This window comes from Podarcis liolepis (genome assembly GCF_965112155.1).
Source record: "Podarcis liolepis genome assembly, chromosome: 3".
NCBI lineage: Eukaryota > Metazoa > Chordata > Lepidosauria > Squamata > Lacertidae > Podarcis > Podarcis liolepis.
In genome coordinates, this window is record NC_139557.1 from 23604396 (window position 1) to 23630234 (window position 25839).

Genomic DNA, 25839 nt, shown 5'->3' on the forward strand with positions numbered 1-25839 from the left:
GAGGTTGAGAGGATAGATGGAAATTCAAAAGAAGTATAACATTCCCATTAAGTGCATCCAAGCCCTTCAATATGCCTAAAGTCACACACTGAATGTCGGCCAACTGGATTTTTCCACATTATTTTGTTAAGTAAGAGTGGCCATTATCTTTCCAATAACAAATTATGCTGCCGAAACTGTTTAATCACAAGATTAGCATTTCATTAAATGCAAGGAGTATCAAGAGAAACTCAGAATTTTTACTTGTCATCTTTATTCAAGTATTTCACAGCAGTTATATTACAAATTACAGTAAAATGTCCAAAATATCCAAAAGTTCAAAAAAAAATTAAATAATTTACTTAACTAATGCAGAATGAAGTCAAGATGCAAAAAAAAAGATCAAGTGAAACACAATCCTGAACACAACTTATAAGAGAATCCAAAATTTATCATAGCTGATGAAGTAAGCTTACTTAATCAAAAAGCCGACGCACATGAATGAAAGCAAACAACAATACACCCCCGCACTGCCTAAGTAAACCAATGTACAATACAGAAAAGAAGCAGGTAGAAGGAGCCCAGATTCAAGCTTAAGGTGAATTTACACACAAAAAAGGGAGGGAGAATTGATGACCAGCTGCAAGACCTGCCATTCGGAATATCAAACGAAGCCAGAAATGACCCTCCAACTTAAAAAGTATGGTAAGACAAGGTATTAGAAAACCAAAACCAAAATAAAACCCTATAATAAATACATTGGCATATGAGAAAACTCAAGCAACAATACCAAGGACACAAAACATAAATTAATCACAGGTGAAATTCAAGCTTGCAAATACAATTAACTCCACAGCCATGTTCATCTTAGAGCAGTTCCATCATTACCCCCACAGAAATTTAACCTCCATCTGGCCCTAGGAAAAGGCCTTTGCACAGGAGTTCATTGGTAATATTCATAACAAGGAACAGGAATTGATTTGTACAGATTATTGCCAATTTTATGTGGCAAAATAATAGTAACAAAAATACAGAGAGTAAACAACTTGACAACATGGATAGATTAACAGGTTTAACTCTACAACCACTAAGCTATTAGTAAAGAAAAGCAATACATGTTTTAGTGTGGTTTTGGAGTCAAAAAGGGTGACTATATAATTTTAATGTTGCCCACTAACACATTTATATAAGCTAATTCTTCCGAAAAACCTAACATTTAGGAAGCAGTCCTCACTTTCTTATCAACATTCAAAACTACTAAAGTTTTTTCTCTCTTCTCCTTAACTGACCAGTTGGAAGCATTTTCAATGTTGGATCTGAATTTAAGATACTCTTTTCAAATTATCTGACAACTATATTTAAAGGATTTAAACTTGTACAAATTTAGTAACCTGTTAAAAATGTATGTAGTCTCTCTTTTCACAAGTGCTGCTGCTACTTGAACAAAAGAACCTTTAAACTACAATATTTTTAAAAAATGCTGCAAGAACCTGAGACTTGCAAAAAAATAGCTTTACCAGAAACTTACTACAAAAAATCTGCTACATTTCATTTCATCAAATCTCAAAGTTTTGTAACAATTTCCATCAAAATACAAAATGCTAATGGTTTTGACGGCGGCAAAAATATCCTAGACGGGTGTCATGGCAATAAATACTAACTTAAAAGATGAAAAGTTCCCCACAATCAAATTTCTAAAATGAAAGAACTAGTTCAAGATGCTTTTCATTTTTAATCGCACTTTCCCACCAAAAATACAGCACTTCTACAGGAGTCGCGTTTAAAATGGTGTGACTAAAATGCACATTAGGAATGAAGACAAGTGGCGTTTGAGGGGGGCCTGGAGAAGGCTTGGCTAAAATTAGGGTGCTTGCATGTACATTCTGACTGGGAAGGAGGGGGGAAACTTTGGATTACTGCAGTAGCCCAGGGCTAGAGTATGGTTCAGAGCACAAGCATGTTACTATGAAGTGGTCTAGTGACAAAGTACCTTCGCTTCGGCACATAAATGGTGGATTACAGCCTTCCGTAAACACTGGTGGTAAGTAAAATACAAAAAGCTGAGGTAGCTGAGTATCTCTGCAGTAGTCCAAGGCTGTCTTTCTTTACTTAAAGCAAAACCTACTGGGTTTCGTATTTTGGAGAAGACACTCTTTCAGATTATATAGATGTATATATAAATGGATAACTACCTCTTATCAGCTCATAAATCCACCTGATCTTCTCCACGTTCCTCTAAAAGATCTGAGAGGGGCTTGTGGAGCACAGGGCCTTTTGCAACAGACTTTGAGATGCCTAAGAGTGTCTCCTCTTAATTGCCAAAGAAGAAAATGTTTCAAACTGTTGTCATGTCATTCAGCTCTAGAGTTCTGCAGTCTCCAGGGGTCCAAATCAAACAAAATGAAAGGCCGGTCAGTTGCTTTCTACTTAATACTGCTCCATATGGATTCTACTGAATGAGCCTGGCGTAATTCATTAAAAAAAAGGCTAAAGGACTGAAGCGCAAAACTGCCACTTCTCTGCCTATGGCCACCCAGCAAGTTACATTCCCAGATAATGGAAGCCAGTCTTATACCTTCCAAAATAATGGACGTTTAGAAAGAAAGAAACCTGTTTTTAAGAACTCTGAAGAAATAAAATGGAACATTAAAAAAATAAACTACAGACACTTTGAATAATTACTGTGAAAGCCTCACAGTGTAATTTGTTTGATAAACAAATGTACATGTGGAATAAATGCATCTTACCATTTTTAGATAACATGGTTATTTCCATAATTTAGGTTTCCAGAGAGCAACACAGACATGTTAAAATGTAATACTGGCTGCCATTTTGACAGTGTGGGAACCTGAAACTGTTCTTTGGGAACACAGGCTTTTGAAAAGAACTTTCTAACTCTGTCATTGGCTACAATCCCAACCATTTTAATAGCCTTGTCCTCCTCCTCAACTGACTAAAAAGGCACATTGAAGGCAGCTCCAGAGAGCCTCATCTTCACATTATTGTATACCAAAGTTAATTCATTTTTCTAACCACAATTTTTTCTTTCACTGCCAGCTTTAAAAACAGGCTTCTGTCCATTACCTCAGAGAAAAAGGGAAAAGTAAAATTCTTTTAAAAGTTGCCCACTTAAAAACAATTACATCTGCTTTATCCAGTTTGTTGGCCTGTTCCATTTTGCCTGAAGCTTCTCACAAGACAATGCATGTAGACAGCAGAAATGAGAGCAGTTTCTGTAGCACCAAAAATCTCCCAAGTTGTGGCATTATATTCTTTATTTATAATCAAGATACAAATATTATGAAGTTCCGTTTGGTTCTTGTAGGCTGGCTGGTTTCAGGTACCTGAGACAATAGCACCAAATTCATAACAGAAAGCGAGACAAGGAGCGAGCGTGTTAAGACCAAGGCTCTGCACATACTTGGTGCAACTGGAAATCGAATGGCTCAGTAGGCTGCTCTCCTGTAAGCAGCTTATGAAAAGAAAAACCTGCACATCTTGAAGAGTTCACAGGAATGTTTCGAACATATGAACCGTTCTTTCCATCTCCTGAGAGGAAATCAGAGCATTGGTTATTCAGTGAAAATGACGAATGGGAAATAGTTTAACAACAACAACAACAACAACAACGGGCTGTGGATTAATACGGCACTAAGGGTTTGTTGGAAACCTTAAGAGAAATATGTCACAAAGAGCTGAAAAAATATTAAATTGGGACATCAGAAGAAGAGGCATATTGGACTTCTGGAGTGACAAAAGAAGAAGGCCTGGGGGGATAATTTGGGAAAATACCATCTTGCAGAATATTATTTACAGTCAGAATTATTCTGGAGTGCACATGTCAAATATTTTGAATAATTGTTTTATATATAATTGGCCGATAGAGAAGTAGAAGAATCTTTTTATCTTTCTCTATTTTCTCCTTTCTTTTTATGGTTAGTTTTTTATCTGCCTTCTATTATCTTTATATTTATTCTCTACAAGTATTGCCTATATGCAGGTTTTAATATTTAATATTGCAACAAATGAGAGGGAATTACCGTATTTTTCGCCCTATAGGACGCACTTTTTCCCCTCCAAAAATGAAGGGGAAATGTGTGTGCGTCCTATGGGGCGAATGCAGGCTTTCGCTGAACCCAGGGCTTGACAAAAAGCTTCTGCACAGGGAAATTTGGTCAAGAAGCCAAATGCTGTGACCTCCCCAAAGTGGTTCAAATCACTAACAAATGAAACTAAAGAGGACTTTTGGTAGATATTTTGGTGCCTCTGAAGCAACACTGACTAAAGAAGCGTGTTACAAAAAATAATAATCATTAAAATGTTGTGCAAACGTACCTCTACAAGCTGTGACTTGTCATAATCTTTACGATGCCGATAGATGCACTGATTAAGGAGGGCGTATAGTCTCTCAAGCTGGTCAACAGTCAGGTTATCGCTTTTTTTAACCAACACATCAAGTAAATTCTATAAAGAGATATTGGCAATAATCCAGGGTGAAATTTATAAGGTAAGTATGAATCAGATTTCCTTCAAACACTTAAGGAAGTGTTAGGATAAAGAATTAAGAAATGCTATTAAAGATTTAAGATTACCTATCCAGCCACCCTTACCATTAATCTGTCATGGTCAACAATGACAGGAGGTATGGGATCCAATTGCTCCTCCTCTGGAACCTGCGCCAAAGCAACTTTGCGAGGTTTCTTATTTTTCAATGTACCTGAAGTATTATAAAAAGCAAATATCAAAAATCAGGACACATAAGGTAACAATTAACAGCAGTGTTAAATTTCATGTGGTCCATTAATAATTTTTTTATTTTCAAAGTCTCAAGTGGCTCCAAGAACACAGGATGGGAAACATCTTTATCCAACAAATAGCGAGCTGATGTTGCTTTAAATCACTACAGACAAGCTTTCTGCCAAAATAGGAAGCATCTGTTTCAATGAAAGTAGTATAGATTTACTTGACTACAGGATTAGAGCAGGGATAAATGATGAATACACTGCATACCTTCTTTATCTGATGATTCAGCTTCTTTAGTTTCAGTATCTAGGCCTTGCAATTTCTTCTCATTATTGCTGCATTGTGGTACCTCGGTGCCAGACTGTTTTAATTGTTCCTCGTCGGGACTGTCGCTCGAAGCGTCGGGTTTTTCCTTTTGGGGATCGACGGTTGCATTTTGTTTGGGAATGGACACGTCAGGGATGGCGGGAGGCAAAATAGCATTCGGTGACTCACATTCGCCATACCGACACCCTGGGACAGCAGCTCCTTCAGAGGCCTGGCCGTTTAAATGGTCCCCCTTGAACAAGGGCTCCTCCTTGGATTCCTTTTCTACAGTCAGAGTGATCTTCTTACTTACTAACAGGGACTCATTTGAGCTCTCTTCTGTGGATGGAATACTGTTTTCTTTCCCGACTGGCCCATTGTTCAGTGTCTGTTCTCCATGTATATCCATGATATCGCAAGACGACTCATCATTTGTCATAGAGAGATCGCCCGTTTCCTCTCCATTCTCTTCAATGCAGTCTGTACTTCCCTCAAGCTCCCCGTTCTCCAGCATCTTGCTGTCCTCCCCTTGGTTTTCATCATCTGCAAACTTGGCATCATCTTCGTCTTTCTTCAAATTATTCACTTTTCTCTTCTTAATAATGCCTTTGCCCCACTGTGAACGTCGTCTTGATTTCCTCCTTAATCGAACTGAATCATGAAGAGATAAAAGTTTCCATTAGAGATGCAAAGATTTGCTTAGTAAGCAACGGGCAAGGTATCAATAAAATCAAGTCTATTTATTTTAATATTTTACCCTGCCTGGCCCAAAGGTCACCCAAGGCAGCAAATTATGATATAAAACAACATAAAAATACAACAGTAACATTTTCTTAAAACACATGCACACAAACTCCTAATACAGACAGACAGCCCTCTAAGGCTTATAACTCCTGTTTATGCTTGTAACATTTGTATATTTGAGTTTACAAAAAGTAACAAATTTAAATGTTAAAAAGTTTCTGACTTTATTTATCCATTTCATAAAACAACAAAGAGTCTTATGGGCCCATAAAAAGACCAACAGATTTATTGTGACATAAATGGGAAATGCTGACAAAGATTTCTAGTGTTTACGGAGCAATATTTCAGTACCTTGCCCTTCCAAATCTATCTGGATTATCTAAATACTATGCAATTAAACAGTTGCCAAGTCTGAGAGAGACTGTTTATAGGGGGCATTTATTCCAAGGAATGTTCTGCAGACCCTTGTTGTTCTCTCACACTGGCTATTCACTCCTCCCAAGAGAGAGTTAAGCCTCCCTAAGGAGAAAATTGGGAGCATGTCTTATTTCTTGCAACACAATTCTGCGGGCCTTAACATAAATAGTACAATTTTTTGGTCACTGCGCTTCAACAATTTAATAGAACAATGCATGTTCAAGTAGTAGTTCAACAACTATCTTTCCCAGAGACAGCTACTGAATACAGCTATCAAGTAACCCATTTAAAGATGCAAAACAATGTGCTTTTGACACCATCTACTGGCAACAGCAAGGAACAATCCCATGTTTTTAAAAGTTCATTTTCAACATGTTCTATTCTCAAAACATGTGCGGGCAATGCTGCCTTTCCTGTGTAAAAACACCTCCATGTGGGTCAAATGCGACCACAGTCTTTGATTCATTTTTTAATGGTTTGCAAGGCAAACTGGCAACAGACACAAACATCCATGCAGCCTCATCCCTCCTTTTACAGGGCTATATTCTAACGCAACATGGTTATATGTCCAACAGGTCATCTTTGGTCTAGGCTTAAGTATAGCTTTTATAGCAAGTGAAACCACTGAAGAAATTTTATTATGAGAGAGAGCTTTGGTTCTCTCCAGAAGCTCCCATTTTCGGCTCTAGACCTGTTTCGCTTTTATTTTAAGGAATTTACACACTACCATTTTCACCCTTAAAGGTAAAGGTAAAGGGACCCCTGACCATTAGGTCCAGTCGTGACCAACTCTGGGGTTGCAGCGCTCATCTCGCTTTATTGGCCAAGGGAGCCAGCATACAGCTTCCGGGTCATGTGGCCAGCATGACTAAGCCGCTTCTGGCGAACCAGAGCAGCGCACGGAAAACGCCGTTTACCGTAAATTTCGCTCCATAACACACGTTTTTTCTCTCCTAGAAAGTAAGGGAAAATGTCTGTACGTGTTATGGAGCGAATGCCTACAGATGGCGGGGGAATCTGCTGCAGTCGTGAGCAGTCCGTGGCTCGCTTTAAAACAGCAAAGCGGGTGTAAGCGGCTCCTGTCAGCTAGCGGAGCCGGGGAGGAGGGAGAGAAGCAGAGTGGGAGTTGGCTGCTTTAAAACAAGTGTGTGTGTGTGTGTGTGTGGGCTCCTTCTCCTTCTCTTGGTTCCCGTTCACTCCCCCAGCGCCCCTGCGACTTCCAGTGCCCTGCGACTTTAGGGCTGGTTCTCTGCGTGTGTGTGTTTTGACCTCACTGCGCTTGTTGGGGGAGAGTGTTGGTCGCAATTTTTCTTGATTTGTCTCAGAGTGGTTACTATCGTGGTTTCCTTGCTGGGGAGGAGGGAGAGAAGCAGAGGCTGCTTGTTTTAAAGGAGCAAAGCCGGAGAAGAGCTTCTCCTGCATTATTAGCAGCATCCTTCTCCACACACCCCACGCGTGCTCTTTGTCCCTTGAGTGTTTTTCCTTCCCTCCCCACTTAAAACGTGGTTACAAAGCACGGATCCACATGGATCCTCAGGATTTTTGCACTGGGTCACCCCAAATTCACCATCAGATCACATAGCATGTCCATGGCTACAGCCTGCACCAAAAAACACACCCACCGTTTCATGGGGCCGCAATGGCGCAAAAACGTGCTTACAAAGCATGGATCCTCAGGGTTTTTGCATTGGGCTACCCCAAACTCACCGTCAGATCACATGTCTGTGGCCACAGAATGAACCACAAAAATCATACACCCACTGTTTCGTTTAGAATATTTTTTTCTTGTTTTCCTCCTCTAAAAACTATGTGCGTGTTATGGTCAGGTGCGTGTTATAGAGCGAAAAATACGGTACCTTCCCGCTGGAGCGGTACCTATTTATCTACTTGCACTTTGGCGTGCTTTTGAACTGCTAGGTTGGCAGGAGCAGGGACATAGCAACGAGAGCTCACCCCGTCGCGGGGATTCGAACCACCAACCTTCTGATCGGCAATTCCTAGGCTCTGTGGTTTAACCCACAGCGCCACCTGCATCCCTATTTTCACCCTTATGTCCCATTAAACCACACAATATACAAAATTTAAAAGACAGATTAAAACATCAGAGATCAGAACATGAGAAGAGCATTCATGGTGCAAAAGGTCTCCTAAAATACATCCGTTTTAACCTGATCTCTGAAACTTAGCAGGGACTTTGCCTGCCTGATTTCTAATGGGAGCTCCGTTAGAAATGCATGCTCAATTGGTAGAGCATAAGACTCTTAATCATTGGGTCATGGGTTCAAGGCCCACGTTGGGCAAAAGATTCCTCTATTGCAGGGGGTTGGGCTAAATGATCCTCATGGTCCCTTCCAATGACCCAGTTCTATGGTTCTGTGAACTGGACCCACTACACTGAATGGAGAACTCCTGCTGAATCAAAGCCCCATTCAGGATCTGGAGAGATGATGATGATGATATCAGAGAACGGGTCTCATGGGAGGCTGTTGGGGAAATGGTCAAAAGTTGCCTCCCATCCTCTTCCATTAGAGCAGTGATGGCCAAACTTGGCCATCCATCAGTTTTGGGACTACAATTCCCATCATCCCTTACCCACTGGTCCTGTTAGCTAGGGATGATGGGAGCTGTAGTCCAAAAGTAGCTGGAGGGCCAAGTTTGGCCATCCTCTTCCATTAGAGGATGTCTCTGCTAGCTCAAAAGCCTTCTCATAAGTGCAAGGATACCAACTAGATTCCACCCACACTAACTACCAGACCAGGACAGCATGCTTCTTTAAAAAATATTTTTCATACTAATTCTAATATCTGAAATTGTTCAGTGAAAAACTGTTTCAGTCGAACCTTCTTCCAATCCACTTTCATAAGGAATTTCAGTAAACTGACACCTAACTCAACGGATGAGTACTATTCTGGCTATCTTATAAAAACTAGCTGAAGTAGTAATAGCAATTAGGTGAATGCTTCATTAAAAAAAAATGTAATAGGAAATGTGTGCCATATGTATACTCATCTTGTTTAGAGCTATGCTTATCGCCTGGATAAAATGGTCTGAAATACTCACATGCACATTTATTTGCAGAGTTGTGCCAAACTGACATTGCATTTTTTTGCCTGTTCTGGAATGCCTCCTCAATTCTTGTTTCTGTTTTCTGTACAGTGGAACCATGAGGATTTATTTGGTCTGCCGTTACTGATAAGCCTGTGTACAGAAGATAAGCATACCTATTTTAATAATCCCAGCAGTATTAACTGCCTGAGTTATTAAAAGCAGCCTGGAATAAAGTATAACATTAAAAACTTCCGGTGATTAAATTAATTTCAGCAGATACTCCCAAACATCTACATCAAGAATATTTGCTTTTTCCCCAACAACGGAATGTATGAGACCTGCAGTATGAAACCTGACAGTTCAAACTTCTCTATTTCAAAGAAAATTCTACTTAGCATTTATATAGGGCTTCCCAACTGGTGGCTTGCAGACCCCAGGGGGTCAGTGGCACCATTCACATAATAAAAACTACCACAGATATATCAACATTTTCAAAAGTAGAGGGTCCACGGCTTGGCTTTTGAAAAACCTGAGGGTACCCAGTACTTAGCTAATTGAGAATCACTGCTTGAAGAGTGTTCACAGCACATCATAAAAATTAACCACCTTCACATCTCATGCCAAACCTTAGTTTAGTGTGACGTGTATGAGAGCAGGAATGAATAGCAACATGCCTTTGGGCTTGAACAAGGTTTCTTATTTGCCTCTTTCCCCTCGCAATTGTGATGAGTTATTTTGCTTCTGCCTTTTCTTAACTGTGGTTTCACATGTCATGCAAACAATGGTTGCAAACAACCCGACCTTAAAATTTCTGAACTCCTGGTAGCACAGCAGGTGGGTTCATGTGAATCTGAGGCTTGCTGCTGCTCATTCCTATGGATCAGCCTGAAGTCCAAACACAACTATTTTATGCTGCAAGCCTTACAATCGCCCTGTAGGATAGGTCAGTATTATTAACCATGTCATGCAGATAGGGGGCTGTGGCGGGGGGGGGGGGTAGATTACCTCTAGGTCCATCAAGTGATTCTATAGAAAAGGTTACATTCAAACACTTTGTTCTGAATAAATCTGGAGAAGTTTGCATTGCTAAATACTTAACTCAACAAGGTTCCTAACATACCTTATTTTCCATCTATAAGATGCCCCCATGTATAAGATGCCCCCCTATTTGGGAGGACTCCAATTTTAAAACATGGGGAGATGTATCTGTGTATAAGACGCCCCCCCCCCATTTTTGACATTATTTTTTAGGGGGAAAACCTAGTCTTATACATGGAACTCAATTTTGATTTAAAAAAACGTTCCAAAATGGTTTTACTTTCCGTATTTACTTATTCCTTTGAATTCTAATTTCTATAGCATTTACAGTACACAAGACATTTTACAACACTTTTATCATTATTTTTCTTGACAACTATCTGAGGAAGATTAATACTAAAAATGTGGCTATGAGCAACTAAATGTGGGTTAATAAAAAGTTTCTTGAACTGGCCCCAAAACTTACAAACTGGACTTAAAGAATCTAAATCTAAATAACGGGAACCTTGAAATGCAACATTTCATCAGATTTTTTCTGGTGATAATTGGTTTCTTAGAGATTGTCTATTTATTGATCAAGAATTCAATTGCCATTTGTGTATTGTGTATCATATATAGTCAATGTATTTTAAAAGAATTATAAAAATACCTCTCTTTTTTCTTGCTTCCTTTACTTCTTCACACATTTTATTGAACTCTGGATCAAGCTCAGCAGCAATGATAGCATGTGCAGTGTCCTTCAGAGTACAGGCTCGGTGCCTAATGATTTTATCTGGAAAATCAACGTAATTTTCATTTTTAACAATAAAAAACATCTAATTTATTTCTTTATTTATTGTCTTTGTGTAACAGGACCGCTCAAGACAATGACAGAAATAAAAGAGAAAACAATTTTTAAAACAGCTCAGAGTTAAATTAAGAGCCATAAAATAAATAATATCCATATAAGTAATCAATTGTGGAACAAATATGTTTTAATCAGCCTTCTAAGACTTAACATTAGTGCTGCTTAGCAGGCATACTGATATGTATCATGCTTGCACAATTTGCACTCTAAGCTGAATGTCTTCATTATGCTACTCAACTGCCAGTGAAGAACTGTTTTCTGTAAAACTGGAAGATCAAAATACATGGTACCTTCAGACCAGTGGGTCATAAGCTGTGCAGGTCTGATTTATAAAGACTTCATGTGTCTATGTATGTATGTATGTATGTATGTATTTATTTATGTATGTATGTATGTATGTATGTATCAGTTCTATCAGCTTTGTCTTGAAAGCTTTTTGTTTAAAAAAATCCATACTTCCAGCTTCCAGTTTGCCTAATAAACACTTTACTTTAGAATACCTGGGTTTAAATATTATGTCTGCATTCCTACACATTTAGGTTCCCAACAAAATCAATCAGATGTAGCTTTTAAATAAATACATATTGGGATCCAAATGCTTCTTTAGGCATGCCAAAGAATTTAGGTGAGCTCATTGATTTTTTTTTTTTACTTTTTTCCTTAAACAGTAAGACTCCGTAACAGAAATTGCTTGAGAAAGCACCAACAGTTCTAAAAGCAAAAACAGATGAGTGCCTTAAGACCTCCCTACACCTACCTCCTTAGAAATAGCATTACAACAGCAGCTGTGTTTTAAAACCTTTAGTACAAACGAAATTTGATATTGGCTTAACTTTGGTCTGATAATTGACTTTTATCCTACACCTAATTGCCGTACCAGCAGTATAGTGCAATGGTAGGGCAATAACAAAATCACACAGGATAGAAAGCTGTTTTAGTGAAGGTGACAGCAGTGAGGACCCAGGAGGTCATTTGGATAGTTTTCTCTATTTTCTCACAGTGCAGGATGTAGCCTATGCTGCTACATTCAGTCAGTCAGTAACTAATATTGAGTAATGTTAGCTTTTAACCAGTTTGTATTTAGAAGACACAGCTTATACAAATAGTTGAACTGCAACGGAATACACAATTAAATGTGATGTCAAGTTTTAAGATTATTATTTTTTTAAAAATCCTTACCCCCAGGATCTTTGTCAGGATTATATTCCAATGCATTGCTGCATATGAGATCTATGTCTATTAGGAAATCCTTTGCAGTTAAATAATTGTGCTTATCAATTTTACTTATTACTGTAGACAGGTCCATCGGCTCTCTGATAACTTCAAGGTAATCTGAAACCTATAATCAAACAGTGACACAGAGTGACACAAAAGTGACACAGAGATTTATGCTAACTTTAACACACTCAGCACTATCATTTTGTTTTCGAACACAGTAATGCTAAACAGTTGAAACCATGATAAGAACTAATGCTGGAACAACAGTTGTTCACCCCAAGAGTCATCACTCTGATTTTTAACTGGCAAGGAAAACTCCTGTCAAAGCTCTTTTGTTCTGTATATGTAAGTAATTTTCATTTTTTAATATTCTGGAGAGAGAGAAAAGTGCAGGACCTTTCAAACACAATGAATGAAGAAGACCTTATTCACACATCTGCTTCCAAGACATACACAACTACTAGAAAGTTCCTGCAGTCAGAATCATAAGAACATTGCTGGATGCCAGTGGCCTGTCTTGTCCAACTTCCTGTTCTCAAAGCAGCCAACCAGAAGCCCAGGCAGAAGAGCACCTTTCCCCTCTTGCCATTTTCAGCAACTGGTATTCAGAAACATTACTGCATCCATCTGTCCTGAGTCTTGCACAGCTCAGCTTAAATGGATGTTCATGAGTTCTAGTGTTACGAGGGACAAAAACTTTTATCCATCCACTTTCTTCATGCTGGGAATAAATTATGTATGCTTCTATCATGACTTACTTGCCTTTACTCTAAGCCAGGCTTCCTCAACCTCGGCCCCCCAGATGTTTTGAGGCTACAATTCCCATCATCCCTGACCACTGGTCCTGTTGGCTAGGGATGATGGGAGTTGTAGTCCCAAAACAGTTGGAGGGCTGAGTTTGGGGGTGCCTGAATTAGGGTAAAATTCAGAGAAGGCCCACATGGGAAAGAAAGAGCAGGATTTCCACCTGCTAAAAATAGCGCCGCTACTACCAGGCACAGCGTTTTGGCCAGTTTGGTACCAGTGCGAGTCCCACCGCCACCAAGGCTAATTGCAATGTGGGGAAGCAAGTTTTGTTGAAATCAAAGCTGGGGAGGTAAGGGTTAAGCCTCTCCATCCTGTGTGCTGTGGTCCCAATGAAAATCACCCCATGCTTAGTATTAAACAGCAAAAATCAGAAGAAGTTGCTAAAGACAAATGCCTGGTTTGGCCCTTTGGCAAACACACCATGTTTGCTTTTCCCTACTTGTTTGAAAACTAAGCACTCTTAATAAAAAGAGCCTTGAAGATAGCTTTGGCCCAGACACAGCTACCCAGGCATCTGAGGCCCTTCTACAGGTGCCCCTATCAAATAGGGCACAGTATGTAATCCTCACTTGAGAGGAGGCCTTTACAGCAGGTGAAACGCAATCATGGAATAAAAGATTTTTTTTTAATGCTGTAGTACTTTGGCATACCTCTGGAGCTCCATGCAGTCAAAGGAATGAGCTCCCACCACTGGGGAGAAGGGCTGAGGTTTGTCCCCGCAGTTGCACCGAGGTCTGGACAAAGTTCTGAAGCATCAATACTGTTCCATTACTTCTGAATGCCCATATAAAAGCCTGTGCAATGTGGGAAACAAGACCCTGCCTGTCTCTCACTTTAGGCTGGGGCGGATGCTAAAAACATACACCCTGGAATAAAAACTAAATCATACTAAAAAGTGCATTTGTGAATCTCTGGATCACTTTTAAAATGTCCCTGAGGAATTCTACTGGTCCCTTCCTCCCTGTCTGAAAGTCCTCCTCCGAGCACAGCTTTTTTGTCTTTTCTTGGACCTGCTTCATGCCCATGAATCAACTATTTTCTATTTTTTACATTTTCAAATAAATCAGTAAACTCGTCAGTTTACAATTTTAGACAGGAGTGACTTGCTATAGTGCTCATGTAATGTTAAAAATGTATTGTAGAAAACACCTCTTAAGCACAAGAAATAAATTGGTTACATATACAGAATTTTAAAAATCTAATGGCTAAAGTGATAATCCAAGTCTTGATTTGAGCTAGGGCTCAACACAGGAATATGTTTTGAACCTTGAAACATTTCAGGTAGTATTCGAAAACAGCAAATGCACAGAAAGGGCAATATTCAACTGTGGTGCCCGTCCATCCGTCGTCGTCATCCCCGGCCGCCCCTTGCACAAACAGGACTTGACCCTTTTCTTCCTCTCCCCTGTAGTCTCCTGCATGCATTCAGAATCTGTTGTGGAGAGTTGGGGAACCCTCCAGAACAAAAGATGGGGCCAAGGAGCTTCAATTTTGAAAAGAGGGAGTGTAAGTTCTATCATCATGCCTGCTGGCACAACATTAGATCTCACTCAATAAATTTATATCAATATTCACTGCTCTTAGTCTAGATTGGGGGCTGTGTTTTCATATTAAATAGTATAGCTGCCACTGCTCTGATACCACTCAGAAACCTAACCAGTGGTCCAGTTACAAATTTGCAAAATGGAGCCAGTAATTTACTATTCCACAGTACTTTTTCGACTAGGGATGGGCTACCATTCTTTTTTAACGGCCACATTCCCTTGGTAATCTGTCATGGTCTCATGACAACTGCGGATGGGGCCACTCCATGTAATTCTGTCCCCTCCTTTTCTCTTTCCATGCTCTCTTCTTTTTACCCAGTGAGCTACTGGAGGAGGAAATTGCAGAATGCACAAAAAGCAGGCATTTCCTTCCAAACAGACTGCCATCACCAGAGGTCTGAATTGATCGCATGTAGACCATCTGAAAGAGTGCACCTTTGATAGAGCTATTCCTTGAACTATCAAGCCCCCAATTGCTAGCACAATGCAAATTACATTTTTATAAGCACATCACCACAAATGGCTATTTCTCAAGTTATCTGTGCAAAATTGAGCTTTGAAGTTGACCGAAAATCGGACAGATTGTCACAAATTTGCTTGTAAACATGAACTAAAAGTGATTTTCTAGTAAACAAGAGATAGTTAATGCAGCTTTGCCATTCACTGCTTAATTTTATGCAGAACATTAAACTATTTTTTTACTCTAAAGGCAAAGCCCAGAAAATTTAACAGTGACTCAAACTTAAGTCACCAAATTCAGTCTTATTTTTCATAAAACTATATTTGTAGCTGACTACAAGTTGTCAGATCAAATGGTGTCATTACAGATTTATAAATTTTCAATTTTCACTTTGACCAGAAACAGGCAAGGGGAAAGAGATGATAGTTTAATTTGTGAAATATTCTGGCAGAGGCATTACAATTCAATAAATTTCTTTCAACATCCCCATTGGCTACGTAGTGTTACTCCAGATAAAACAGTTTGCATCTGCTTCCTGTGAACAAATAATTTTTTGCTACAGAATGGAAGCAGCTCGAACAATACAGTATTCTATAGGTTAGCATTCTTGCCGAAATAAGTTAGCAATGGCTTCAAATGTTAAAATTAAGCCACAATTGCTGTAAATATGCAAAACAGGTTAGATCAGGGATATCTGCAATAACAACTAATATATGTATTCTTAATTAATCACTAATAAGGTCAACTTCATTGTTTGCACGTTACTGAAACAAGACCTCTTCAATATCCACCGGTTTGCTGAAGATGTTAAAGCGCTTGTCTGTGGCCAATCTTTTGGTAACATCCCGGAGAAACAACCGCAGTTCTCTCAGTGTGTTTTCTTCCTGGTCCTCCATTCGCTGCTTTTCTGCCTCTGACAGCTGGCGAGTAGAAAATGGTAGTGCAAGAGGAAGCACCTCCATATCAGAAAGAGCTTTAAAAATAAGAATAATCAAAAAGTCAGGCAAAACAGGCTTTGCAGATTACATCCTTGGAACATTTCACACGGCCCAGTGAATTTCCTACTTTTTACCCTTATCAGACTTGATAATGCCAAGAACTCTGCACTCCTTATCTCTGCTCCGCACACCAAACTGAAGTAACCATATTGTGGAGACTTTACAATTACTGCGAACAACGACAGCCTGCTCAGCACCAGACACCTTTCCTTCAATAAGAGGGGTTGACAAGAGACAGGGTGGCAGGAATCTCAAGATCCTGCTTGGCCTTCTATCACAGCTATCAGAAAGTTAGAGCCAGATATATTTTTGGCTCCTTCAGTCTATAGGAAAGCACAACTAATGCCTGCCAAGTTGTAAGTCATCTCCCACCGAAATATGGGTTTCCTTTCAGTGCCAAAGAAAATGTTCCAAATCCCAAACCCCAATTAATCTGAAGCCACTACAAAAACTGTCTGTCTTTCCCCCTTAAGATTTACATACAGCCAAGCTTCTAGGAGGTTCTATAAGCAGGCTATGGGGGTAGGGGTAAAAAAGTTTCTGGTGCAGGAAAATCCAAGACCACACTGGCAGAATCTAGTGATTGGGTGCTGTTTCGGGCAGCTCTCTAAATTTCTGCTCAGTTCATGCTGCCTTCTTTCTCTCAAAGCTGTTATCCGTTTCGAAGTCTATTCCACAACTCTTGACAATTTTACCACCTGTTTAGATATGAAGACTGTTATAAAAATATATAAATGGGTGCTCGTTGGCACATTGAGATGCTATTCTGGCAGCCTATTCAGCCCGTTTATTGCCTTTAATTCTAACACGTTCGGGAAACCAACCAGCCTCCAGGATGTATGTTGAGGTAATAGCTGAGAGAAAAAATGGAGCTGAGGGAGTGTGGTGGAACTGGCCTGCTCAACCAATTTTGTCTTTTTTCCCCAAACTAAAAAAAAGCCACCCTTCTTTACCCCCCCCCCTTTTCTTGTAGAAGAGTTGCTCCAGCCTCCTGTTAATTGTGGCTACTCTTCCTGCGCCTTTTCCAGCTCTGCAATATCATTTTGGAGCTGGGATGATCAGAACTGCATAACGTTACAAATATCGGAAAAAGCTAAGGTATGCGACCATTTAACCATGAGGTTTGTTTTTGGTTTAGTGTCACAAATATGGCTGCACTCTATACTAATTACAACACCAGAATTTTTATTGTCTATGTCTTCTGTAATAATTCCTACTGTGGCGTTCCTTTTTCACAGCTGTCACACGCTTCAGACCGGCTTTCCATAGCTATCCAACACAGCTCCCAAGAGTTCCTGGTGTCACTGCAGGGTTCAGACCCTATCAGTGTACATGGGAAGTTAAGATTTTGTTTTGTTCTCAAATGTGCATCACCTGATGTTTATTTACATTGGACTTCATCTGCCAGTTTGTTGCCCATTTCATTCAATTTGTTACTTTGCTTTTAGAGCTCTTCACAATCTTGGATTTTCACCAACCTGAATACTTTGGTGTCATATGCAAACTTAGTCACTTTGCTGCCCATCCTTAATTCCACATCATTCAATGAACATGTAACACCATGGTGTGGATGCAGATATTAATCCTATGCACCGTCACCACCAACGACTGCTATTTCTAATCTTATTTCAAAATTAACACAAGTAGTGCTGCTTTCAGGTGGAAAATTACATACATTCTGGACTTTACAGAGAATTAACTTACCAATTTGTTTCCTTCTTGGAGGAGGCATAGATGCTTGATTGAGGACAAGCTCTTGGAAAAATTTGCGCCTGTCTTCTTCACTAGGTCTCTGAATATAAAAAACCTCTTCATACTGGATTTTAAAGATACATTTCACCTACATAAAATCAATGAGAATTAGGCAGCTGAAAATCTCATCAAGCTACTTAATTGAACAAAACAAGCAAATTTTACTACACCACCCCCTCCCACTACGTAAAATAGACAAAATGACCCTCAGAATTTTACTGCCTGAAAATGGGGTAGCTAAATTGCACATGCCAATTTGGTTAGGTCCTAGCAGAAGCTAGTAATTGGTTACATCCTCAGCAGGAAAGTAAAGAACACACTAGGATCAAAAACAGCATTGTTTCAATAGCATTTAACAAAAACAACTAGTCTGACAATCACAGAGGTGGGGCTTGAGTCTAGCGGACCAATTAAGGCAGTGTCAGGGCAAGAAAAGAACATTGGACAGAAGTTCCAAATTAGAACGGGAAACATTTGCTTTCTTGTTTTAGGGTATTTTTCTAAAGTGTCGTCGTCAGCGGTACCACCACCTAGACGAAATTAATTTTGCAATGCCAGCTTCCAAAGTTTGATTTACGTTAGGAAGCAACATTATCCCAATCTAACGATACACACAATCAAGTTTCTTACTAACACGCAGTCCCCCATTCTTGCCACAGTACAAGTGGTTTGTTAAACACCCTCAGGAATAAAAAGATACTTCAGCATTGGGGTAGGTTTCCCTCCAAGTGGACATCCCTACATGCACATTTCAAGTCCCTCTCTGATTCAGGTTCACTCTTCCCTTCAATGATTCCACTTCTCAATAAATCACGCCATGCTCACCTCTTCAGGCAATTCACTATACATGGTTTCAGAGGTAGAGAGTAGAAATATAGGTGAGAATGATGGTATGTCTTGCAGCAAAGTTAGAAAAGTAGCTCTCACAGTTTCACTGACAGCTTCCCACCAATCGCCAATATGAGGCATGTAAACAATACTCGGTAGTGTTCTTCTCGCTTCACGAAAGATCTAATTTAAGAGGATACCAATGTTAAAATGATATTAAGAAAATAATTTTTAAAAAATTATTTGTATTTTATGCACACAAACATTTAAGAATGTAGTATTTTCAACTGTATCTTTCTTAAAGGTTAGATTTAAATAGCTATTTTCCATATGCATTCACGTTAAGGCTCCAAATTATCTCGGTCTTGTCTTAGTAAAACTACAATGACCACTCCCCGCTTAAAAACGGGGGGGCGCCCTTTGTGTGGACGCGCGCAGTCCCTGGATCTGGAGCGGCTCCATCAGCATAGGCTTGGCTTTGCCTTCCCTCAGGTGGGATACCTGGAGGTCTCCGCCTACCTCAGTCAGTTGTCCAATCCTGCTTGGGGGAAGCGTTGCCAAGGAGACCAGGCCAGGTAGGGGAGGGATTACCTGCCCACACAATAGAGGGAGGATCTTACCTGGGAATCCTCACTTGGCTCCAGAGTAAGGATTAGTAGAACTACAAAGCATTGTTCTAATACCTATCATCACAAAAATCACTAACTTGCATAAGAACATTAAACGGCACTTTTTTATTGCTTCTTCTGATTATTTTTTTTTAATGGTATAATATTCTCAAACATTGCTTTCTCTCAATTTTGAAATGCCACCGCTTAACTAAACTGAAATTAATGGTTGCTCTGCATCTTGCCAATAACTTCAGACATAGCATGGCGGCATGTTTCAAAATCATCTCCATAACATATCATTCTGTGTTTTTCCTATACTTTAAATGGATATGAGATAGCAGGGTTGTGATTATAGATGACAGTTAACAATGAAGTCTTTGGACTAAACAATTGCCAATTCCCTCCCCAATAATATTAAATATTCAGTGTACAGCCATGGCTTTGGCTCAGAGAATGCTATGACAGAGCTTACATGTGCAGCCTAAAAATAAAGAACATTTGGAGAAGCTGAAGGTTTTCTGAAGTGTTTTTATAGAAGATATGTTGGTTTCTGCAAAGCGGAGATTTAATCCAACCTCAACAGGTAAGTTAAAAGAGAACCCAGCGGTCTGGGAATAGGGAACTGACAGCCCTCCCCACTCAACCCACAAAATTCTCCCTCCCAGGTTTTAGGACTGAAAATACCTCTTGTTGATGCCAAAGCTAAAATGCTTTTTACAAGTCTGTAAAAAGAAGGGTGGATGGTTGAACCAAGAAGAAAGGCAGCCCTGAAACTTAAAAAGTTTCTCACCCTGCAAGTGACGTAGCGATCTCACCATTCAAGATAAATTGACAGCAATCTTAAACATTTTTAACAAATTCCACCAAGCTCAGTCTCTTTCTGAAAGCTGGTGACTGGAAATACTTTGTCTCAAACCAGAGAAGAAGCATGCATAGCTTGGTAGTGACGCTTCTTGCTTCAGCAGAAATGTATTGTGGCACCTTAAGATTTCATTGCTGTTTAATTCTGTGGACTTGGGTAGAAAGGGAGATGGGTACAGGATTCCCTTTTAGTTGTCCGACACAGCTTTAACTGAGGCTTCTGCTTCACACAGAAACCCCTATCTGTGTCTCTAGGAACACTTAAAATTTCCTATCCACATGGTATGTTTGCAAAGAGGGATTCCTTATTGACATTTATTTCACTGAAAGCTGATGGGAAACTTTCTGCGTGCGACATGTTGCGTCAAAGGTCAAAAGGGATATAAAGGCAGACTAACCTGCGCGCATGATTCTTCAGGTGTTTTGGCACTGACTGAATAAAGTGCTGGCAGATCTAATCTGTGCACAGCAATCTTTTCGAGCGAGTGCAAAAGTGCTGGAGCAAGGTGCGAAGTCTGACCTGAATCCCTCTCTCCAGAAAGCAGTAATCTTGGCCGGTAAGAGGTGGGTTGATGGTAAGCTGACCTGAAACAAAAACATTATTTGTTTTAGACCTGATCTGTTTTTACCATGAATTTTTAAATTTACTATACATTGAGTACCGTTAAGCGCTTCCTAGTGGGCAAGTTGAATGAATTATAGCAACAAACCTGCAATTATCATGCCCGACACTCTAGCAGGGAGTTAAGTCAGCTTAGCAGAGGGGGTTTATCAGGTGTAGGGAAATGGGTGGTGGCGGGTGGGGCAGGCTTGCAAGAGAAGCAAACATAAACAAAGAATCTTTATTGCTTGATTCCATAAATCTCTCTAGAAGAAAGCTTTAGGGTAAGAATACACCAGAGCAAACCAAAGACTATACCAGAGTAGTACCACAAATCACAAACTTATGCAGGCACTACAAGCAGCTATTCCTGTGTAAGTCTTGATGATAAAGTTATCAGAACATCTACTCACATTGTAAAATGAAGGTAAGGTTTGTGTACAGCAGCTGATAAATGTTTCTTTGGTGATCCCGACTGGCAACTTGTCTCAAATATTGATGAAGCATGCTCATCTTCACTATCGTCCAAAATTAGACTAGTTGCATCTGTTCAATGAAAATTAAAGGCCGATTAATACGTTAGCTGACACCTCCCTCAAACGTTATGAAACGGGTGCTTAAAATATATTTTGGCCAAGATAAAAGGAAGCTGTAATTAAAAGGGAGGAAATGAAACCTTTTGCAAGAATATACTTAATATAATGCCCCATAGTCTTCATCGAAACATTACTTTAAAACAGTTTTTGTTTTGTTTTCTAATCTGATACAAGACTGATTGGAGTGAAAAGATGGAAATACCTTCTCTTTTGTCAGCCTGGCTGAACTCGGCATGAGGAAACACTTTATGTAAAATTGCCAGAATGTCATTGAAGGTTCTTTCCAAAAGTGGCCTTATGATGGGAGATAGTGCATGCCCTGAAGACATTACGGCACGTTGAGAGGCAGGCACAATATTCTGCATTGCATGGTAAAAATCTTGTGCGCTGAGAACTATTGAAGAGACGTCTAGCTGCAGTTTCTGGCTACTGACGTAGATCTGAGGATAGCGCCGTCGCAGGGCAATCAAGGCAGCCTCAGTGCAAAGTGCTTTTATGTCGGCTCCACAATACCCTAGGGCACAGGAAAGAAGAAAGAAAACGTACAAAGGTTCCATAAAGCAGCACCAATGTTTTGCATATGTCAAGCACCCGCCTGAAGCCGAAAGCAGCCAGCAGCATTCTGTCAGATTCATTCACAGTGCATTTAGTAATATGTGCAGCTTTAATATAAATCAAACCACCTGCTGGCAACTGAAGAAGCAAATGTTAAAACTCTCTCTTAAGAATAACCAAGGCTCTGAAAAAAATTCATTGCAAAAGAACCTATGAGACAAAGGCAAGTGTAAATACATTACTGTTCGACATTACCCGAGTGGTGTATGGACCTCAGGCGTGCAGGAACACTATGTAAGCACAGAATCCAATCTCAGGAGGATTGGAACTAAGAAATAAAGCCTTCGCTGAGGTAAAAAAAGTCAAGTCCTCGTGAAAAGACAGGAAGTACTTGCTGCATCGGCTCAAGACTCACTAGAAACAATGTTGGGTCTGGCTTTCAGGGAAGAAACCTTCCATGTATTGCGGAATTCCTGCTCTCTCCTTCCATGGAAAGTAAACTGACCATCATGACTAAGGAGATTGGGAAACAATCTCTGTGCTGGTATCCAGGTTTTCCACATCATTCTTTGAGCAGCCAAAACTACTGTGATCCTGCCTTATAGACAGCTGTGCTATTCAGAACATTTCTACAAGATTCGGTACAGAATGCTCTATATTATGAATGGTCACTCTGCGTATTTGCTGAACTTAGCTCCTAATGAAATCAGTGTAACTTTACTTAGTCAATATTAATGTCAGTGGCATGTAAGTGCCACTAACATACTCTGGATCTGACTGTAAGTTTTGTTCTTGCAAAATGTTGGCTGCATGTGAAAACGTTTAGCTGATGTGTCTAAAGTTATACAGTAAATTGTTAGGGAAATTTGGTGCAGCTGACATGGGTGATTCAGTTGGTGCGACCCTCGCTCTCTCCCTTCCCCAAGAAAATTGGCCACCCTGCTCTACAGCAATCAGAAAGTGAAAATTATTTTGCTCATAAAAATATAACAGACACATAAGCAGAATTTCTAAAGTACCAAGAAAAATTATTTTGTCTGAAATATCATACAGTTAATGGGGGGGGGGCTCACTTCCAATGGCAAGCAATCCCTGTCCTGTTAAGCATTTACAACTGCTTACTAGGAGGTTCCTGCCCTCATATTTACAGTCTCCATGCCTCCACCATGATACTGATGTTGCCTTTGTTAAGCGCTTTTTAAATGCATTGCTGTGTTAGTGATAGCTAACCATCAGAGTTTTTAGCAGCATCTCTGTTGCGTGAAAAGTAGCTCAACAGCAATGCAGTATGACCCCCCAGCTCCTAAACACCCCATTATTTTTTTTGCATTCCCAGGAACTCACCAAAACAATTTATTGAATACCTAGTGGAATACACTTAATGCTCATCTCATGATTTACCATAACAAGGACAGGCACAAGACTGGAAGCTTCTGCTTTTGATTGGCTGCTCCTACTTAGAAGCTTCTTAGTAAAAGAAAGACACTGTGGCTGCTGTTGTCCATTGTCACACAGAGTAGTTATAGCCTCTTCCATCAGCATTATTCTGTGACTGAACGTGCTATCTAGGCTAGCCAGAGCCAGTGAGAAGACTGTTCCTTACCTAAAACACAATCCACATTAAAATGCCCATTCTGCTTTCTTACACAGGTTATTCCGGGGGGGGGGGTGAGGGGAGAGCTACTTACTACTTAAAAGGAACATCACTGGACTAAATCAACTTAGGGCCTGTGCACAAACTTAAGTTTGGAGCTTTAATTTGTTTATTTTCTATATTAAAACATTGAAACATTGACAGTTCTCCTAGTTCCCTAAGGAAAATATACTGGCTTATCTTGGAAAAGATTGCAGTTAATTATTCCACCATTACTGTTTGTAGCTGCATCACCCTAGATGTCTTATGATCTAGAGTGTACAGAAATAGATTCCCTATGCAATTTGCTTCAAACATATTAAAACCAAAAAAAATATTCAGCTCAGCTTACTGGAGTACAAGGTCACCACTGCTAGTAGGAGACTTCAGCTAATTAAAAATATTCTTAAAAGGTGTTCATAAAGTGACAGGGAACAGTTTCAATTTAACAAACAAACAAAAAAACACCCCTGTGTGCTAGTTTGAGGTCTTAATTTGAATTATGTCTAACAATTCTTAGATAGGCATGTTTTGGACACCTTAAGCTATTATGGGATATTGGGCTTGGTGTATCCATTACAAACATGGTCCAATCAACTGCTTTCTAAATAATCTAAATAATCATATAGGCTACAATAGAGAAAGTTGGATCTCATTATTGAGAATAATCTCACATTGGAAGACAAACAAATTTTACATATTTTAAACCAGAAGAGTAGTCATATATGGTTATGGAAGAGAGATCTGATAAGATAAGGAAGTAAAATAGTGAGAGAAGTTGGACAAAACAGGTTAAGAATAGGGACATTGTTTTAGATCTCTAGTGACCAATTATTTCAATGGGGAAGTGCAAGGTTCAAAGGCTGGTTGTGAGTATTCATTGGGATATGAATATGTGAGAGTATTCATTGGGATATATATATCGCACATCTATCAGATGGGCTGCAGCCTGATGCAAAGTATGTCACAACAGGAGTACTACCACCTTGCAAATATAAGGTAAGATTAAGAAATGGGTCCCCAAAGGCATGTTTGTGCTAAAAGCGGATTCTGGGTCTGAAAAAGTTGAAGATAGCTGCCCTAAAAGAATCATTACATGGAGCCTGAACATGGAGCTTAAATAGTACCCTGATCATGTGTAGAAATTTATTGACAAAAAGCATATCATGCAATGTGGAAATTTTCGAAGATGACTTTGGGTGGGGGGACGGACAGAACGCAAATACAGTGGTGCCTCGCAAGACGAAAATAATTCGTTCCACGAGTCTTTTCGTCTTGCAATGTTTTTCATCTTGCAAAGCACGGTCCGTCGCAACTGCGCCTCTTCAAGCGGCTTTAAGAAAAAAGCGCAAGACGTTTTCGTCTTGCGAAGCAAGCCCATAGGGAAATTCGTCTAGCGAAGCAACGCAAAACCGAAAAACCCTTTCGTCTAGCGAGTTTTTCGTCTTGCGAGGCATTTGTCTTGCGGGGCACCACTGTAGAAATATAGAAGACATCTGCACAGAATATGGTATGTAATGTACTGTAGAAAGAAAATATTTTAAAACATTAAAAGTGGAATCAGTTTTGCACAGAGCATAAAGACAACAGAGCAAAAGGGCCACTGGAACACCCAAACCTTGTGCCAATTAAATCTATTTCAAATGATTTGGCTATGACCAAATTGCTAAGTGGCCCAGTTCAGATGTCTTATTTCAAACCTCCAAACCATAGTTTGGTAAACTGAACAGCGAACACGCTCTGGACATTACATTCTACATTCCCTACCCTCACCATGACAATTTCCTCATTCACTTCCTGATTTCTTCCAAGAAGATTTCTGCTAAGAAATTCAAAAACAAGCAAACCTCTAAACCATGGTTTGAAACAATAGTTTGGTGGGTTATGAAAACATGGTTTTCAGGCAATTGTGGTTAGCACATATAACATAATTAGCCTAATTCAGGCATCACAGAAAGAGTATGGTGGGGTGGGGGAGATTATCATACAAAAGCACCAGATGAAAAAGCTAATAATAGGAGCACTTGCAAGATCATGGCATGTTTCGAGTCATCCAACTCATGCAGCTTTGGAGGATGAACTGAATGTTACTTCACTTTGGTGCTTATTAAGAATAGCACCAAATGCTTTCACTCTGAAAAAGTTGCCTAAAGTGGAACAGAATAGAAGCTGAGACATCTTCACTCAATAAAGTATCTTAAAAATCTTAAAGGAGGAACAGAGAATGACAGCCAAGCTATATGAGAAGAATAA

General features: G+C 39.7%; 1 protein-coding gene across 5 annotated transcripts in view; it reads right to left on the minus strand.

Moving 5' to 3' along the window:
- Nucleotides 1–236: 236 nt before the first annotated feature.
- Nucleotides 237–25839, minus strand: part of ATAD2B (ATPase family AAA domain containing 2B) — a 57161-nt gene continuing 31558 nt past the window's right edge. For 3 of the 5 annotated variants that reach the window (XM_083495416.1, XM_083495418.1, XM_083495419.1), the window contains 13 exons: nt 21601–21912; nt 21216–21348; nt 20600–20786; nt 18727–18912; nt 17854–17989; nt 15928–16124; nt 12302–12461; nt 10925–11047; nt 9250–9387; nt 4990–5679; nt 4590–4696; nt 4315–4443; nt 237–3528 (listed from right to left, as the gene is read on the minus strand). In XM_083495416.1, coding sequence (XP_083351542.1) covers nt 3487–3528; nt 4315–4443; nt 4590–4696; nt 4990–5679; nt 9250–9387; nt 10925–11047; nt 12302–12461; nt 15928–16124; nt 17854–17989; nt 18727–18912; nt 20600–20786; nt 21216–21348; nt 21601–21912 — 2540 coding nt within the window. In that variant the 3' untranslated portion in view covers nt 237–3486. Of the gene's footprint in view, nt 3529–3557; nt 3928–4110; nt 4444–4589; nt 4697–4989; nt 5680–9249; nt 9388–10924; nt 11048–12301; nt 12462–15927; nt 16125–17853; nt 17990–18726; nt 18913–20599; nt 20787–21215; nt 21349–21600; nt 21913–25839 lie in introns of those variants that run through there. The other 2 variants (XM_083495417.1, XR_014524044.1) reach the window with 2 other exon arrangements.